A 17,740-nucleotide genomic window follows, 5' to 3' on the forward strand; every position below is an offset into this window, starting at 1 on the left:
CACTAAAAAGGTGAATGCACACACCCTTGCTATGTTTGGTATATACATATAGTATGTAGAAAATGGAACAATAAAGTATATATATACATATATATTATCACAACTGGACTCCAGTCTCCACTTTTTATGCTCCACACTAACAGGATAAATGTCTTCATCCATGCTATGTTGGGTATATACCGTACTCGACCGAGTTAGCGTCCATGCCCAGGCAAGCGCCCACCCCCCACTTTTGCACAATTTTTATATTTGGGGTCACATTCGGCAAAGCGCCCACCCCTTCAGAATGCAACTAATTTAAAACTTTGTCTCGCGTAACGAACTTGGTAATCGTTATTTATACGATACAGCGTGGATATCGACCACTGTGAATATGTTGTGAATGCATAGACCACGGTAACCGTGCGTAAACTACGCTTTGACAATGACCTGTTAATACAAGTAAAATGTGGTAAATATTTCATGCCATATTCAGTTTACCTCTCAAAAATAACTAGTTACTAGTTTTTTGGAAAATCCATGTCGTTTATTAGCTGAAATGAATTTTAACAGATCGTACTTCGACATCGATAATTCACTTCCGCATTGCGTTACCGGAAAGCCTTTGGGAATTTCCGAAGAATTGCGTCGGTACAACACAGCATTCTGATTGGTTAATAACCAACTTGACCCATTAGGTCAAAGGACGCTGCTGCAGGTCAAATCTGCAAATGCATCATGGCGGAAAGTGATATTCATCGAGAGTTTGCGTACTATCCAACACCTTCGTCAGTGGAGATAATGATGAGAATTTTGACTTTGACTGTGTTCCAACAGACTAATGTTTTTAATTTCGTAAATTCTGGTGGTACGTAATTAATATTGTAATAAAATGTGCATATTTTTTGTGATCATTTCTGTTTCTTCATTGTGAAAATCAATGACAACGCAACTAATTTCGTAATTTGATTTTCCCTCAAAGACTTAAATCTGTCACATGATGAATCAAAATTTTCATTTGCACTCTTTTTCGGGGGGGGGGGGGGGTGTGCTCGGGTAAGCGCCCACCCCTAAAAAAAAATCGTGATTTTCTGAGTTGAGGCCCCTGGGCGCTAACACGGTCGAGTACGGTATGATGTAGAAAATGGAACCATACTGTATATACTGAGACTAACTCCCTTTGATATTATCACCAGGGTTCTCCACGGTTTGAAAATTAAACAGGGCGCGCAAATGTGAAGTGGGCGTGGCACATTTGTAACATGCATCATTGGCAAGGATGTTGAAAAATAGAAACCAAAAAATCTATTAATCTACATATTATTACATATGCATAATATATATTTATTATTACAAAATGAATAGGAATTTTGAAGAGCTATTATTAAGTAAACGTCAGCACGTACAATCAGCTGATTTTAGCTGCACGATTCCTCAAGCGGCGACATCAGTTGTTTACAAGTAATGATCGCGTCCAGAAAAAAACGTAACAAGTTTGTTAATTTATTTTCCCAAATAGATACATACATGCTTTATTTAATTATTAGCAAAAATTTATATTGATGATTTATATTTATTTGGACGAAGCAAAATAAAATATATGTCGCACAAACGTTCGCAATTGGTTCATTAAAAAACTTGCATGAATGGCACCAAAAACCAAGGTGATCAAACGAAATAAAATATACACAATAGAAGATTTTCGATCTGCAGTTAACAGTTACTATCAAAAATAATAGAATTAGGTATAAAAAAACAAAATACATATTTAAAAGAATAATTTTCATTCGAATCGAAAGTTTGTTGATGTCTGCTTCGTTGAAAACAACTATGACCCGGAAACAGTTCATTTTACTGTATGCACCCTGATACTATGTAACGATGCTTTTGATTGGCCAAAGCCACGCATTGACGCAAAAAAACAACCAATCAGAATATTTGTTCCAAAAGAACACAAGTGAATTTATTTCTTCACTTATGATGCGAGTTGAAAGCATGGCCGTTTTACCGGGGTTTTTAAATCGTGATTTAAAGAAAATTCAACTTTAAATAGTGACATTTAAATGTAAACATTTACATGTTCAAGCAAGCATTCGTGTGGACTTCTTGGTGATCAGCAATGTCTGTGATGGTACGTCGGCTGCGCTGGTCGTTTACCGATTATGCAAGTGCATAGCTGCCCAGTTGCTGCCTTTGTTCCACTCGGCGGAGACGATGTTGCCGCTATCTAGTCACGGCGTGAACTTGGGTTTAACCATAGACCTTATGTTTAACGAATGGTTTTACCGATAACAATTTTATATATTTGACGTCACCCTGGCAGTAAAAATATGGGCACGGTAATGCACTTTTCTGGGCCACATGTTCATTTTTAATCGTGTTGAAACAACTTGTAACTTTTTGTTTGGTGGTGTTATCACCTCACGGTGACCTGCTACGATAACAAACCGGAATTTTCACAGTTGCACCTTAAAACAATGAACCAGTTACCCTGAGCACGATGAATCATCTTCGGAAGACAATGAGTGTTGGCCTGTTTTGTAAACAATTCTTTGTATGGGACCATGCAGGGCGCACAGGAAATATAACAGGGCGCTGACAATTTAAACAGGGCGCCAATTTCAGATAACAGGGCGCGGCGCCCTGTAAAAACCCCTCGTGGAGAACCCTGATCACAACTGGTTTCTAGGCTCCACTTTTTATGCTCCAGGCCACTAAAAAGATATATAGGCACATTCATGCTATGTTTGGTATCCACCAGAATGCTCTCTAGCCTATAAAGAGGATTGGGTTTTGGGGGTTGAGTCAGTAGTTCCTGTATTTCATATAATTACAATATTGTTGCACCTAGTACCTTGTGGCATATTTAATTAAAAACTGTTTTTGCTGCTAGAAACATTCACGGTTTAATCATTTGAAAGCGTGTACAAGGTCTATATTTCATTAAAGATGCTTTCTCGGTCCCCAACTATAATTGCACTTCTGGTGTACCTCTCTGCTAACAAATGAAATTACCCATCATTACCCTGCCTCCCTGATGGTAAATGGAATAACCCCTATGACCCTCCCTGGCCTCCCTGCTGACAAATGGAATGTCTTGCTCACCTTTCCAATGTGAATACATATAACAGCTATTAGGTGATGCATTCATAGTGTACAAGGTTGCTATGACACCGCACACAAATTTGATTTGTTAATTATTTTCAGTGTGGTACTAATCATTCAATAAATGTCTACTTGTAATATTTCTGCCTGATTGGGTATCCTATTAATGAACAATGACATCCATCATTACTGCTTTACTGTCAAGTGCATTGAATCATTGGGGTGAGACTGGAATGGATATGGGTGTAGGGTACGGAAACTACAACCGATTATGTTCATCGGCCATTCACTAAAGCTAATAATCAATAATGAATAACTTTACTGTTCTGCGTAAAATTAAATTTAAAATGCCTTGGGAGTTCTTAGCATTAATGTGTGTCCATTTGGAAAGTCTTTGTTGATTATTTTCTGTGGTACATCTGATTTCTGTGAGTACATAAATTATTAACACAGCGAATCTTCTAAATTAAATCCATGTGAACAACATTACAATTTAAAACCCAGTGACTGATCAAAATTAGAAAAAAAGTGAAATTTAATACTAGTGAAATGCTTTGCAGTTTGCAAATTAAATACCCTTCCTTATTAGGTTTGGGATTAGGCTACTGTAAAATCTGCATTAGAAGCTGCAGCTTCTATGGTACGAAGCAACAGAAGTATATATTAGAGCATTTATATGTACATTTATATCAGAAATGCTTAATTTCTTGTTCAGCAGCAGCTTCTATTAAGAATGCAGCTTCTAATATACAAAAAATGTAGATTTTACAGTACTTTAATACAAAAAAAAAGTAGTTCTCGAAACAAACCAAAAATAGAATTTAAAAATGATTTTTTTTAACAAAAAATATCATTGTTCTTGGATGCTCTGGAATTATATTTTGTGTTAAGAACATGATATTTTGTAGTCTTATTAAATTTGAATAACCCTTGAGTTCATTGAGCCATTTAAATCACATCTCAATTTATAATCAATTCATTGCGAAGACACTCTATTTCTTCTAGCTGTTAACTGTTTCTTGAACTGATTTAGGTAAGGTTGTAGCTATAAAGACACTTTTAAAACACAAATTTCCATGAAATTCTTTCAATCTGTTTTGTGACTGGTAATTTAAAAAAACACTTTGACAAATATTTGCTTCATTAGTAGTTCATGACAGCGGAGAGTCTATGGTCAAAATAAATTATAATTTAATCTAGTATACAATAAGTGTAATTTTTGGTTTATTTCATTTCTGTTAGAGAGGTGCTTCTAATATAAATGCAAAGAAATATTGTATGGTTAATTTATTCCACAGAACATTTTATTGTATCACATAAAATGTAATGATGGGTGGAGACCTCGCATGTGCCGAACATCAAATCATATGCTGTCATATGATATGAACTATTCCCTGAGTTGGGTACATCAGATTTGAATTGGGTAATCCAAATTTTAACTGATGCCAATTGAAGGCATTTGTGGTTTTTTGATGCCATGCCTTTGTGATAGGAACATGGTAAAAGCCCTCTAATATTCCCAAACATAGGTATATGGTTTCTGTGGCAAAATGTATGTATGGTTTCATCACAAATTTTACTATGAAAGTGAGAAGCAACACTACGTTAAATGTGCAGAACTGACCTGTGGTCCAAAAAATTAAAAAAAATATATACAAGTAAATATATTGCAGCCTAGTTTCATACTGCACCATGTTTTATGTGTTCGCATACCTACAGTATGTGCAAAATACTTGTGGATTACCAATCTCTTCACATACGAATCCCTGTGTTGACTGTTGCCACGACAGCAATTGACACCAGCTGTAGTGAAATCGCTTAGAATGGCCTGCAGTTTGTACTAATTTCTGTTGTACAATGTACTGTCAATACAGAATATTTAATAACCTAACACGCTAACAAAAAAATGAATATTACATTAGAACATTGAATGAAAACAGTTTTATTGTAGGCATACAATGAATGTGGAATGCACAGAAATGTGCAGGACAAATGTTAATTGAGAGCTATTGATTATTTTTTCAACACTGTGATTACCATATCTGCTCACGCCCCTAAAATTTTACTCTAGATTAGTCTAATCTTAGTAGTATTTTATATTCTAGTCATAATGATGATGATTATCACTTCACTATCAAAAGAAAAATTTATGTGAATTACATAGATGAAAGAAAATTTAATTTTACTGGAGTTGTCAATGCATGAAAATTTCAGTGACGAAAATACAAGTTTACTTTGTATTTTACCAATATACCAGTCTCTATTATTAACACATGTATGTATTTGGTTCTGACCAAACAAACAAAAATCCTCCTGTTCAGTACTTTTGGTAGTCCCTAAAAATGTGGTGAATTCGATGAATGACTTGTATGTCAAATTTGTTTAAAATTTGGTATCACTTGTGCTAAAAATCAGAGATTTGTTCTGAACAGTGTAGGCTAGGGGTGTTACAAATATAACACAGGCATATGTGATGTCTTGAGCAATTTTGCCTGGATGCTATCACAAGACAAATAAACCAACTATTCTAAAACACGTCATAGTCCTCACAATAACGTATTGCATACTATTGATGGCATAAGGTGCCAAACTCTGTAATTTCATTCTATACAGGATGCCTGTCTGTGTCAAACTCTGCAATAAAATTGTTTGATTTGAAATAGTTCATCTGCCTACACACCTTCTCAGCATGTACATGTAGTTGTAAACTGTTCACTTACAATGCAGCTCAATTCACAATAATGGCAGTGGTGTATAGAATGTCTGTGATGTATTGTTGAAATAAGATTTTAATTATCATAGTCATTTGAACTTTGATACTGCCTGACAGTCACATCTGAAAACTCTGCAATGTCACACCCAGCAGCTGTTGACATGCATGCCTTTTCAAATACATAACCAACTGTTGCTAACCTCTGACCTGTTAATTTCTATATTTTAGCTCCTTGACTCATTCTGTTTCGATAATTTGTTAATTTAATACAGTGGCCCCTCGCTAAGTCGCGCCTCGGTAAGTCGCGGTTCGGCTAAGTCGCGGGTACTTGGATGGCTCCCAAAATTTCTATTGTGTTTTGACAGCAGTTTTGAAGTACAAAGACTAATGTTTCGTGGCATAGTATTTTTAACTAACCGTTAAAGAGACAACTTAACACCTACTGTCCGTCAATTGCTGAGACGCAATGGGTGACGGCAGCCTTACTCAAGGTGTCAACAGGGGTGTCGAGTAGTGACCGTACGTACTTCTTGGCCGGTCCCATTTTGGTATACCTTTACAAAAACTCGCTACAATGAGTGAATTCATAGAATTCTGATCTCTATTTCTCAATTGAGCAGCATGTCAAAGCGAAAGCTACATGTATACAGCCTGTTCGTACGCCATAAACTCACGGCGATCGACCGTGTCAAACCAAGTTAAGGGTTGCACGTGGTTGAGCCCACTATTCGTGGGTGGGTAAAAAATGAAAAGTAAATTTGTTTTCAAAGTTGACCAAGAGGCGGGACTGAACAGAAAAACAAGCGAAAGTGTCCGACAATGATGACACCGATAAAGCTGTTTACGTTTCTTTAAGAACGGTCTGCCGGAACTCCACTATCTGGTCCCATCACCCAATGCAAAGCATACAACTCAGATATGACGACTTTGAATTTAAGGCCAGTTCAGGGTGGTTCTTGCGATGGCAAAGAAGACACGCTATCGACACACGCAGTCTCAATCCAAGACGAAGCTCGATCTGGGAACATTGACGCTGTCGGAACTTTTCCCGAAAAACTGAGAGAAATTATCTATGAAGGTGGTTATTTTGACGAACATGTTTATAATTGCGATGAAACTGGTTTATTTTGGAAGCTGTTACCGTCGAAGTCGCAAGCAACAGCAAGCGGCCCACATAATATCAGACCAAAACAAAATAATCAACGCAATGTTTACAGCAAACATAATCATGATTTTATTCGAATACTGCCTGACACATGTGATGATACATCAATTAACTAAACCGAGGGTTTATATGTGCTTTTTATATGTTTTTAAATGCACGACCTCCCTCTTTCACGACGTCCCTCGGTAAGTCGCGGCCCTCGATAAGTCGCGGTTTTTGCTTGGATCCCAACACCCGCGACTTAGCGAGGGGCCACTGTATACCGGTAAGACAAATTTTGATCACTGATATTTATATCCAAATAATGTGTCAGTATGTAGTTTCCATTTATAAATATTCTTACACTCCAATGAGATGTATATCTATATCTCCATGTGATATATTCATGTGATATCTCCATGTGATATTGTCTGTTGACTCCAAAATTAGGGTTCATTTCCAGAAATATTGAAAAATATATTAAAGAAAATATTGTAGAAAAATTTAGGCAAGAAAATCTGGTGGTGAAAAGGTAAATGGTGGGAAGTATTGCACTAAAATCTTTGCAGGATTTATGTGAATTAAGTCTACTTTAGAATAATTGTAGTAAAATGACTTTTTAATGACATGCATGTATGGCTTTTATGTAAAAAACAATAAAAAATCTATTTTGAATATAAAAATGGTTTATCGTGATGTCTTACAATGCTGGTAGTTTATTTAAAAAAAATTCTATATTTAGATAAATCCATGCATGATTAATCAGAGAATAAGTGTTTGCTTTGTGTTGCTGGATTTAATTGGTCCATATCCTTAAACACACTAGGTTATGAAGGTTTTCAGCCAATCAGCATTAAGCTTGTCCTGAAACAAATGAGTGTAACATTCAATAAATAGTGTAGATGCATTTATATATTCTGAAAATGTTTGGTTTTTCGTTTATGGGTGTAAAAACAAAGTTGTAATTTTCAGTGCAAATAAAATATAGCTAATGATGATGTGGAAATGTATGTTCCCTCTCCCCCATGACAAAGTAGCTTATTGATACAAATATTTAGTACTGAAGTAATCGATAAAATAGTTCCATTATCAAGAAACCACTTAATGGCTTATTGTTACATCATTTATTGCAACATAACTAAAATAATCTATGGTCAACCGCTCCTTAAAAATAATAATTAGAAATCTGTAAGCATGTCTACATCTACAAATGTACAAAGAATGATACATTAATAACAAATGATAGTGCATGGCAGTAGTCAGGGTAGTGCTTGTCGTTGCTTCCTCATGCCTTTGTTGATATGGTTTCACACACTGTCACTTTCTCTATCAGTAGCTAAATGTGCTTACTGTAAAATACTTTATTTTTGCTTGGAATTAATTTTCGCTATTTTCGCTGAAGTAATGATTCAGTGAAAATAAAATCCAGCGAATATACCTTTTTTCCTATATTTTACATTCAACTCATCAAAATTAGTGAAAATAAATTCCATACGAAACACCAAAAAAGTCTTTTCAGCGAAAATTAATTCCAACTAAAATAAAGTATTCTACAGTATTTATGACTGAGCTTTTGCTGTGGTTAAAATGAGGTAACGCATCATATGTTGAAAGCCACCATAGATAGCTGAAAAAAATGGCAAAAACTGGTGTCAGCAGTCAATGTGTTATATTTTAATGATCCAGTATTTATATGAATGTTATATTTGGTTTATGTGCGTTTCTGTTTTCGAGATGCACTTTAAAGCACACAAATATGGTTGGGACTAAATACTGAGCACAGTTTATGTATGTCGGTTTAAATGCTATGTTTTTTTATTTTACACAAAATTTGAGCCATGACCATACCATTTGTGGATTGTCACTTGTATTTTGTAAATAAACTTCAATTTTATTGATATAAATACAATTATTACAGAAATAATGTAGATATCGCTGAGAAAGTTAACTTTCTTGCATTGTTTCACGAGAGTAAAAAAAATGATAAGCCTTTAAGTTTATTGGGGCAAATGTTTTATGTCCACACATCATGACCCAACCCAATCATGCCACCCATCCATCCATCCATCCATACATGCCTAAAGCTGAACCATGTATCTTAGTAAGGTTAGAAAGATGTCAGTGTTTTTTTTTTTCTCTTTCAGTAAAGTACCATCATTTATACGACTCTTGGCTCCAAAAGGTTCCTTAGAAATCCAGGAAGAAGCATGGAATGCCTATCCCTATTGCAAGACTGTTATATCTGTGAGTACATGCAACTGTGATTTAATGTCATGCCATATTGTTCCGAACACCAAAACAGGAACATTGCGAGTTAACTTTATGACTTGATACTGTACGCGTCTCAAAATAGTTGAGGTATGTACATGCATGGAGGTAGAAAAGAGAAGGAGTGAGGACGCTATTGTTTCCGCTGCTTTCATGATGCTTTGGATTTGTTTACTCAGTACACATTGTAATTAGTTTGCAAATACGCTGTACAATGTCACAGTTAATCAGCTTACGTGTTTCGGCTGTATTCGGAAGCTTCATGAAGATTCTCAATGCACTGCGCATGCCCAAACAAATAACAATTATTAATAATACAAAATGCAGCGAAAAACGTACGCTGAGTGTACTCAACGCCCGAAATCTATTACAACAAAAGGCGCGATTTTCGACATCTGCACAGTTCTGCACACCAATGAAAAATGACGAGTCAAAACATCTTGTTATAATCTTATCATGTATCTTTAAATTTCACTGCGGAAATTTGCGAGAATTTTTTAATCAATGTCCAAAGTTGGACGACTATTGCGATAAAAAATATCAAAAAGAAGTAAGCACATATCTTGGTAGCGTCCGTATGCAGAATTTCCGGTATCTACAAGTGTGAAATGACCTTTGTGGTCCGATAAAGGTCATTGCGCATGCACAATTCTGGTATTTATGGTTTGCGCATTCAATTTTATAGACGATGTTTAAACGTAATTTATTTTTTTCAGTTCTACTCTCGTTTTCTTGTGTAAACAAGCGGCTATCATCATGTAGATAAAACGACTTCTAAACAAAAACAATAAGTGGCTTAACCAGACCGAAAACAAAGGATGTTTATAAGATTAACATGGGCTTAAATAGCGTCCTTACTCCTTCTCTTTTTAGCTCCGCTGTCGACTTTGTCGAGCGGAGCTTATCATATGAGTGATTGTCCGTCGTCGTCGTCCGTCGTCCGTCGTCCGTGTCAATGTTTTACTTTTTCGACTTCTTCTTGAAAACTACAAGCCTGAATGCTTTGATACTTGGTGTATATGTACCTTGGGTAGACCTCTCTTAGATTTGTTCATTTCATGTTGATATCTTCAATTCTCTAATTTTGGTGAATATTTTTGTCATTTTTAGTAAAAAGTGATATTTTCGACTTCTTGTTGAAAACCGCAAGTGCAATTGCTTTGATATTACATATATAGGTACTACATGTGGACCTCTCTCAGATTTGTTCATTTCATGATGATATCTTCAATTCTCTAATTTTGGTGAATATTTTTGTCATTTTTAGTAAAAAGTGATATTTTCGACTTCTTGTTGAAAACCGCAAGTCCAATTGCTTTGATATTACATATATAGGTACTACATGTGGACCTCTCTCAGATTTGTTCATTTTGTAATGATATCTTTAATTCTCTAATTTTGGTGAATATTTTTGTCATTTTTGGTAAAAAGTGATATTTTCGACTTCTTGTTGAAAACCGCAAGTCCAATTGCTTTGATATTACATATATAGGTACTACATGTGACCCTCTCTCAGATTTGTTCATTTTGTAATGATATCTTTAATTCTCTAATTTTGGTGAATATTTTTGTAATTTTTGGTAAAAAGTGATATTTTTGACTTCTTGTTGAAAACCGCAAGTCCAATTGCTTTGATATTACATATATAGGTACTACATGTGACCCTCTCTCAGATTTGTTCATTTTGTAATGATATCTTTAATTCTCTAATTTCGGTGAATATTTTTGTAATTTTTGGTAAAAAGTGATATTTTCGACTTCTTTTTGAAAACCGCAAGTCCAATTGCTTTGATATTACATATATAGGTACTACATGTGACCCTCTCTCAGATTTGTTCATTTTGTAATGATATCTTTAATTCTCTAATTTTGGTGAATATTTTTGTAATTTTTGGTAAAAAGTGATATTTTCGACTTCTTGTTGAAAACCGCAAGTCCAATTGCTTTGATATTACATATATAGGTACTACATGTGGACCTCTCTCAGATTTGTTCATTTCATAATGATATCTTTAATTCTCTAATTTTGATGAATATTTTTGTAATTTTTGGTAAAAAGTGATATTTTCGACTTCTTGTTGAAAACCGCAAGTCCAATTGCTTTGATATTACATATATAGGTACTACATGTGACCCTCTCTCAGATTTGTTCATTTTGTAATGATATCTTTAATTCTCTAATTTCGGTGAATATTTTTGTAATTTTTGGTAAAAAGTGATATTTTCGACTTCTTGTTGAAAACCGCAAGTCCAATTGCTTTGATATTACATATATAGGTACTACATGTGGACCTCTCTCAGATTTGTTCATTTCATAATGATATCTTTAATTCTCTAATTTTGATGAATATTTTTGTAATTTTTGGTAAAAAGTGATATTTTCGACTTCTTGTTGAAAACCGCAAGTCCAATTGCTTTGATATTACATATATAGGTACTACATGTGGACCTCTCTCAGATTTGTTCATTTTGTAATGATATCTTTAATTCTCTAATTTTGGTGAATATTTTTGTCATTTTTGGTAAAAAGTGATATTTTCGACTTCTTGTTGAAAACCGCAAGTCCAATTGCTTTGATATTACATATATAAGTACTACATGTCGACCTCTCTCAGATTTGTTCATTTTGTAATGATATCTTCAATTCTCTAATTTTGGTGAATATTTTTGTAATTTTTGGTAAAAAGTGATATTTTCGACTTCTTGTTAAAAACCGCAAGTCCAATTGCTTTGATATTACATATATAGGTACTACATGTGACCCTCTCTCAGATTTGTTCATTTTGTAATGATATCTTTAATTCTCTAATTTCGGTGAATATTTTTGTAATTTTTGGTAAAAAGTGATATTTTCGACTTCTTGTTGAAAACCGCAAGTCCAATTGCTTTGATATTACATATATAGGTACTACATGTGGACCTCTCTCAGATTTGTTCATTTCATAATGATATCTTTAATTCTCTAATTTTGATGAATATTATTGTAATTTTTGGTAAAAAGTGATATTTTCGACTTCTTGTTGAAAACCGCAAGTCCAATTGCTTTGATATTACATATATAGGTACTACATGTGGACCTCTCTCAGATTTGTTCATTTCATAATGATATCTTTAATTCTCTAATTTTGATGAATATTTTTGTAATTTTTGGTAAAAAGTGATATTTTCGACTTCTTGTTGAAAACCGCAAGTCCGATTGCTTTGATATATTATACATATAGGTACTACATGTGGACCTCTCTCAGATTTGTTCATTTTCTAATGATATCTTCTGTTCTTTAATTGCCATGTGCATTGCTAACAGCGGAGCTATCTCAGCCGACAGGCTGCTTGTCTACCTCCATGGTACATGTAAGGAGTGTGAAAAACACAAAAGACGGATGCAAAGTGCAAATCACACTTTTAGAAAAGGATAGACGACAGATGAGAAAACAATAGTGTGGACGCATAAACCATGCAGTGTAGAAGCGCTAATACAATAGAGTAGACTGAAAAATGTACATGACCGACCTTTATGTTCTGGAAAATAGTCGGTCAAAAACACACCTAGACTATGAATCATGCAAGTCAATGACAAAATTAAAAGCAGGAACTGACTGACTTGCAGAATTACCAATCAAGCTGATGATAACATTAAAATATAGCAGGCTCTGACTGATGTGAAAAATAGCCGGGCAAAAACACAAGTAAATGACAAAATTACAGATTTTAATCTTTCTTTTTACTTGTCTGACTTCTTCTTTGTGGTATTATTTCGCAAGTTGCATTCTCAGGCTGCAATGAACGCCAAATGAAAATGACGATCAAAAATCAAGACCACATCAATGTCTGGCAGAAAAGACTGTTGTTTTAGTTAGAAAAATACAGTACAGTTCTCGCGAAAGCTTTGGCTTTTGTAGTTTCATTGTCATTTACGCATGGCTTCATTGTCGCCTCAGCACCGCATCATTGTGGCATCAGCTTCACGTCATTGAAAATTGAAGCTGTATTCGCCTCGCTTATTTTGTGGCATCAGCTTTGCAGTCTCATGGCATCAACATGGCATCAGCTTCAAAGTATTGTGGCATGAGTATGACCTCATTATTTTCACATGGAAGGGCAGTAGAGAAAAACACATGTACAGAAGTTTGATATGTAATCGTTTTGAAATTCAAAGCAGTAAGGTAAAATGACATTTTAAAAAGATATCTTGTTTAATTATTTAATGCTGCGAGTATTGGGTACCAAAAACTATGTGAAGTACATTGCAATCTGCAAGGTGACTAGTGTCATATTGACTGCAAGGAAAATCGTGATCAATTTAAATCACACAATGCAATCGTCGTTCGGATACAACACAATTTGCTATACGAAATGAAACTGTTCTTGTTATAAAATTACCTTATTTTCGTTTGCTGGTAAGAACAGATTCAGATTCCTCATTTTGGTGGTATTTTTCTGTGTTTCGTTTAGTTTTAGCAGAGTCCGATCCCATGCCCGGACTACTAATACATGCAAAACACGCGTACGCCGCCTGGTGCATCAGCGTTGTCGCCTGCCATCTTGATACAAAGTTCCAAAACAAGTGCGTACATTTCCAACTATGTTTGGATGGTTATGGTGGTGTCGGTCTGGTAAAATTTTACATCAAATTTTCAAAATTAACTAAAGATCTGTGACCTGAGCTCGATCTATATGTACATTAAAAGTATTCTCACAAAAAATATTTTCAAATAAAAACGAGCCACAGGCCTTGTAAAAAATTGAATAGCACTTGACATGCAGAAATAATTTTATTGGGTTTCAGAAAAAAAAGTGTTCATTTAGTTGTAGCCGTAAATATTTGGTGATCAGTCGAACAATTTGAAACTCATTATACACACAGAAGTTCTTCAATACTGAATATCATCGACCCCAATCTGGTTTACTTTATTTCCCAACTTGCAAAACTGATTTGTATCTCAGCCCAGTTTTTCTTTTTTCGAACTGAGGTCAAATCCCAGCCGTTTGTCAAAATATACCGATGTTTTTCAGTGAATGATTGTGAAGTCTGTCACAGCATAGTGAATCGACGCCGGAGATTGGATGGTACGACGACCCTTAAATTAGCGTCAAATATGCTTTGTTACAACATCATTGATTGGCTGAGTCACCTGATCGAAGCACGACCTGGGTCGCAGAACCATATTTGTTCGTATTATCAACAGGACTTTGCGAGAGAACCACACCCACATTTTCAACCATTTTTAGCGCGGAAGTTGCCAACAAATGTCGAAAACTCATGAATTTTATGGATTTGAATAAAATAAAGCTAGCGATTGGTAAGACTGGGTAATAATATATCCCACAATGTTCTTCGAATTTTTTTATTTTATTTCAAGGTGAGAAATGGATAATTGAAGTTCCATCGATTTCAATGCGACTGTTTCACCACGACAACTCTATGCTGTGTTGTAGTTTCGCGAGGTAAAAAAAATATATAATAAATAGTACTTGTTTAATTATTTGGTTTTACAGCCCGCAAATTACGGGACATGATCCCCATGAATTACGATAAATAAATGCTGATTGTGTTGAATGATGGACGTCGGGACCGTTTGGAGAAACCAACGGGGATCGATATTCCAAACAAATTATTGGGACACGGTCGATAGACATTTCAAACAAATAAAATTATCAAATGACGAGGTTTTTCAAGATATTTACGAACATACTGTCATACCAAATAGATGCAAAATTGACAAATACACAAAGAGATATTAGGTTTTATTTTAGCCTTAGAAATATTTTCTTTCACTCAGTCCATGCGTGGGACTTCTATTTAGCTTCATGGTCCTTCGGCTTGTGTTCTCCTTGGGGGAAATAACAATAATTATACAAATCGTTAACACAGTCAGGAAAAGAAACCCGGACAACCATGTCGTACTTCTGTTGAAATACATTTTGTAGCAGTGCGTCACGTCAGAATATTGTTTAAAATAAAATAGTCAATCCCAGCCAAATCTAGGTCAAAGGGTCAGATTGCGTGCATATAATTATATATAGTTAGTTAGTTAGTTAAAACAAAAAGTATTTGAACTTTTGACGGTTGTTCAACATCCATGCACGGTTACTAAACTAGTAACCGTGATCTATGAAAACCAGAACCGAAGCGAAAGCGAAGCGATAACCGCCTAACTTTTTAATTTCGCGACATTGATGCGATGCTGAAGCCATAACAATGCTGTAATGATGCGATGCTGAAGCGAAAGTGAAGCTGAAGTGAAACCAAAGCTTCCGCGAGAACTGTGCTGTAGCTATAGATTCCCATAAATCGCTAGTAGAACATGTGGTACCGATATCGGACCAATACCTTCTCTAATTTTAGTTAATATATTTTTGTCATGTTTAGTTAAAAATTGCCATTTTTGACTTTTTCTTAGAAATGTGTAGTCCAATTGCTTCAATAGACATTTTGGGTGGACCTCAGTCCATACATAATAACACAAAAAACACCAACAAATGATATATGTATATGAACTAATTTTATGAATTTTCACCAGAATCCAGAGTATATGAAGGAAGGCTTCCATATCACAATTGAAACCTGGCACAAACCAGATAGGGGTACTATCGACAATGTAAGTATGACTGTAAGATTTATTGTCTAAAATGTCTAGCTAATTTTTCATTACTTTAAAAAATATGAGTGAAATTTAGGCAAAAAAAGAAAAAAATATTATGCTTACTTGTATTGAAAAATGATATGGATCAAGAAAACATTGTTCCATTCTACCATATGTGGCACAGTTCACTGGAATGCAAACCTTTTTGGCCCAATTTTATTTTTGAAACTGCTTTGTACACGGTACTTTTAATTTGCATATGTAGTAGACCCTAATAAGGTTATTTCTATACCTTATTAGGGGGGTAAATTTGTATGCTATATAAAAGCACCATAATTATAACCATATTTAGCAATGTCTAAACTGTATATGGGAATATCAGGTGCAACATAATCAATGCTAAAAACAGATATCCAATCAACAGGGTTTTAACTTCATGGAGGCAACAGTGGCATTTGTCTTGCCTTCTATTGATATTTCCAAAACCTATATTGCCAAGGATATTTTATAAATTTGCCCTTGAAACTGGTGCCCTCTCAACTTTGAAGTTCAAGTACTAGATTAACGTTGACGCTGCAGGTCGTCATTCTTTCAACACCGATCTGACGCATATCGCGCAAGGAGTGCGTGGTTAAAAAGCAACTTAAATTGTAAAAAGAAGTATTAAGTTCCGTGTATAAACACTAGTGTAAAGAGGCGTTGGAGCGCTATTTTAGCCAAAATCGGCTAGTAAGAAGTCATATGACACAGGTCTGTGCTGGGACAGTGCTTCCTGTGACGACACAACGCTAGATTAATTCTTGTAGCAGTTCCCATTTGTTGGAATAGTTTTAGTTATTGGGACTGTAACACGTTTGTGGTTGTTGCTGGCTTGCTCTTGTTTTCATCGGTGTTAACCTTTTGTGTATATACTGTAAAATGAATAATTTTCACTGGGTTTAAATTTCGCTGATTCACCATTCAGGCATATTCAGTGGGTTTTAATTAAATTCATGATTTTATCATTTAGATAATGTGTTCTATGCTCAATTTTTACATATTCACTGGGTTTCAATTTAGCGCATTTTCCAGTCGGCAAAATAAGCAAAATTAAAACCCAATGAATAATTAACCCCTTTACAGTATATGCTAAAATGCACATATTTCCATTAATTCACTAAATTCACACTTCACAGTATTATTGTTCTCAAATAAAGCTATGGGAATAATCTCAGAGTGCAGCTTTCAAATATAATGAATGAATGATCTTTATAAAGTAAGACCTCATTGTCTGACAACAAAGTGCCAATTAACGGTGTATTCTGATTGGTGTTTCATCCTTTTCTTTGCAGGTACACAACCTTGGTCCGGAAGAAGTTAAAAAAAGGGAGGTCATTTTCATTGATATTGCAAATGATCCTGTATCATCTAAAGTAAGTAACTTTATTATAAAAACTAAATCATTGAGCAAGTACTTGGAATTATTAGACATGTGCTTGAAACACAATTGAACAACTTGACAAAAATATCCCCAGGATTAGTACCAACTCCTGGATCCTGTGGCTACAATCTCCAAAACTTTGGTAGCCCAAATCAAAACTGTTAAATTGTTGATTAGAAATTTTTACAAATTATTGGTCATGGCAAGGAAATGTTTGGAATTCATGCTGTAAAATTTCTTTTGGGGTGGGTTTATAGTCTTCCTTTTGATGGCACTTTTATGTTACCCATTTGTCCATCTGTTATTAATAGTTACTCTTGTTTGTTTCAATGTCTAAGGATTACAATGAAAAGCAGGATCCATCAAAATTTCACTCGCAGAAAACCGGACGTGGGCCGTTGAAAGGAGATTGGCGGGTGAGTCTGGATGGAAATTAGCAAAATGTTTTTGTTTTGGACAGCAAAACTATTGTGCATAATGACAATGATATCAAAATTAGTTTTTTTTTTATTTCATATTCGATCATT

General features: G+C 34.9%; 1 protein-coding gene across 2 annotated transcripts in view; it reads left to right on the plus strand.

Moving 5' to 3' along the window:
- LOC100375203 (phosphatidylinositol transfer protein alpha isoform-like) overlaps nt 1–17,740 on the plus strand; it is a 44,709-nt gene that overhangs the window by 10,593 nt on the left and 16,376 nt on the right. For both annotated transcript variants that reach the window (XM_002731289.4, XM_006812174.3), the window contains exons 4-7: nt 9,086–9,185; nt 15,731–15,808; nt 17,125–17,205; nt 17,552–17,629. In XM_002731289.4, coding sequence (XP_002731335.1) covers nt 9,086–9,185; nt 15,731–15,808; nt 17,125–17,205; nt 17,552–17,629 — 337 coding nt within the window. The remainder of the gene's footprint in view (nt 1–9,085; nt 9,186–15,730; nt 15,809–17,124; nt 17,206–17,551; nt 17,630–17,740) is intronic.

This window comes from Saccoglossus kowalevskii, chromosome 16 (assembly GCF_978046115.1).
Source record: "Saccoglossus kowalevskii chromosome 16, keSacKowa6.1, whole genome shotgun sequence".
Classification (NCBI taxonomy): domain Eukaryota; kingdom Metazoa; phylum Hemichordata; class Enteropneusta; family Harrimaniidae; genus Saccoglossus; species Saccoglossus kowalevskii.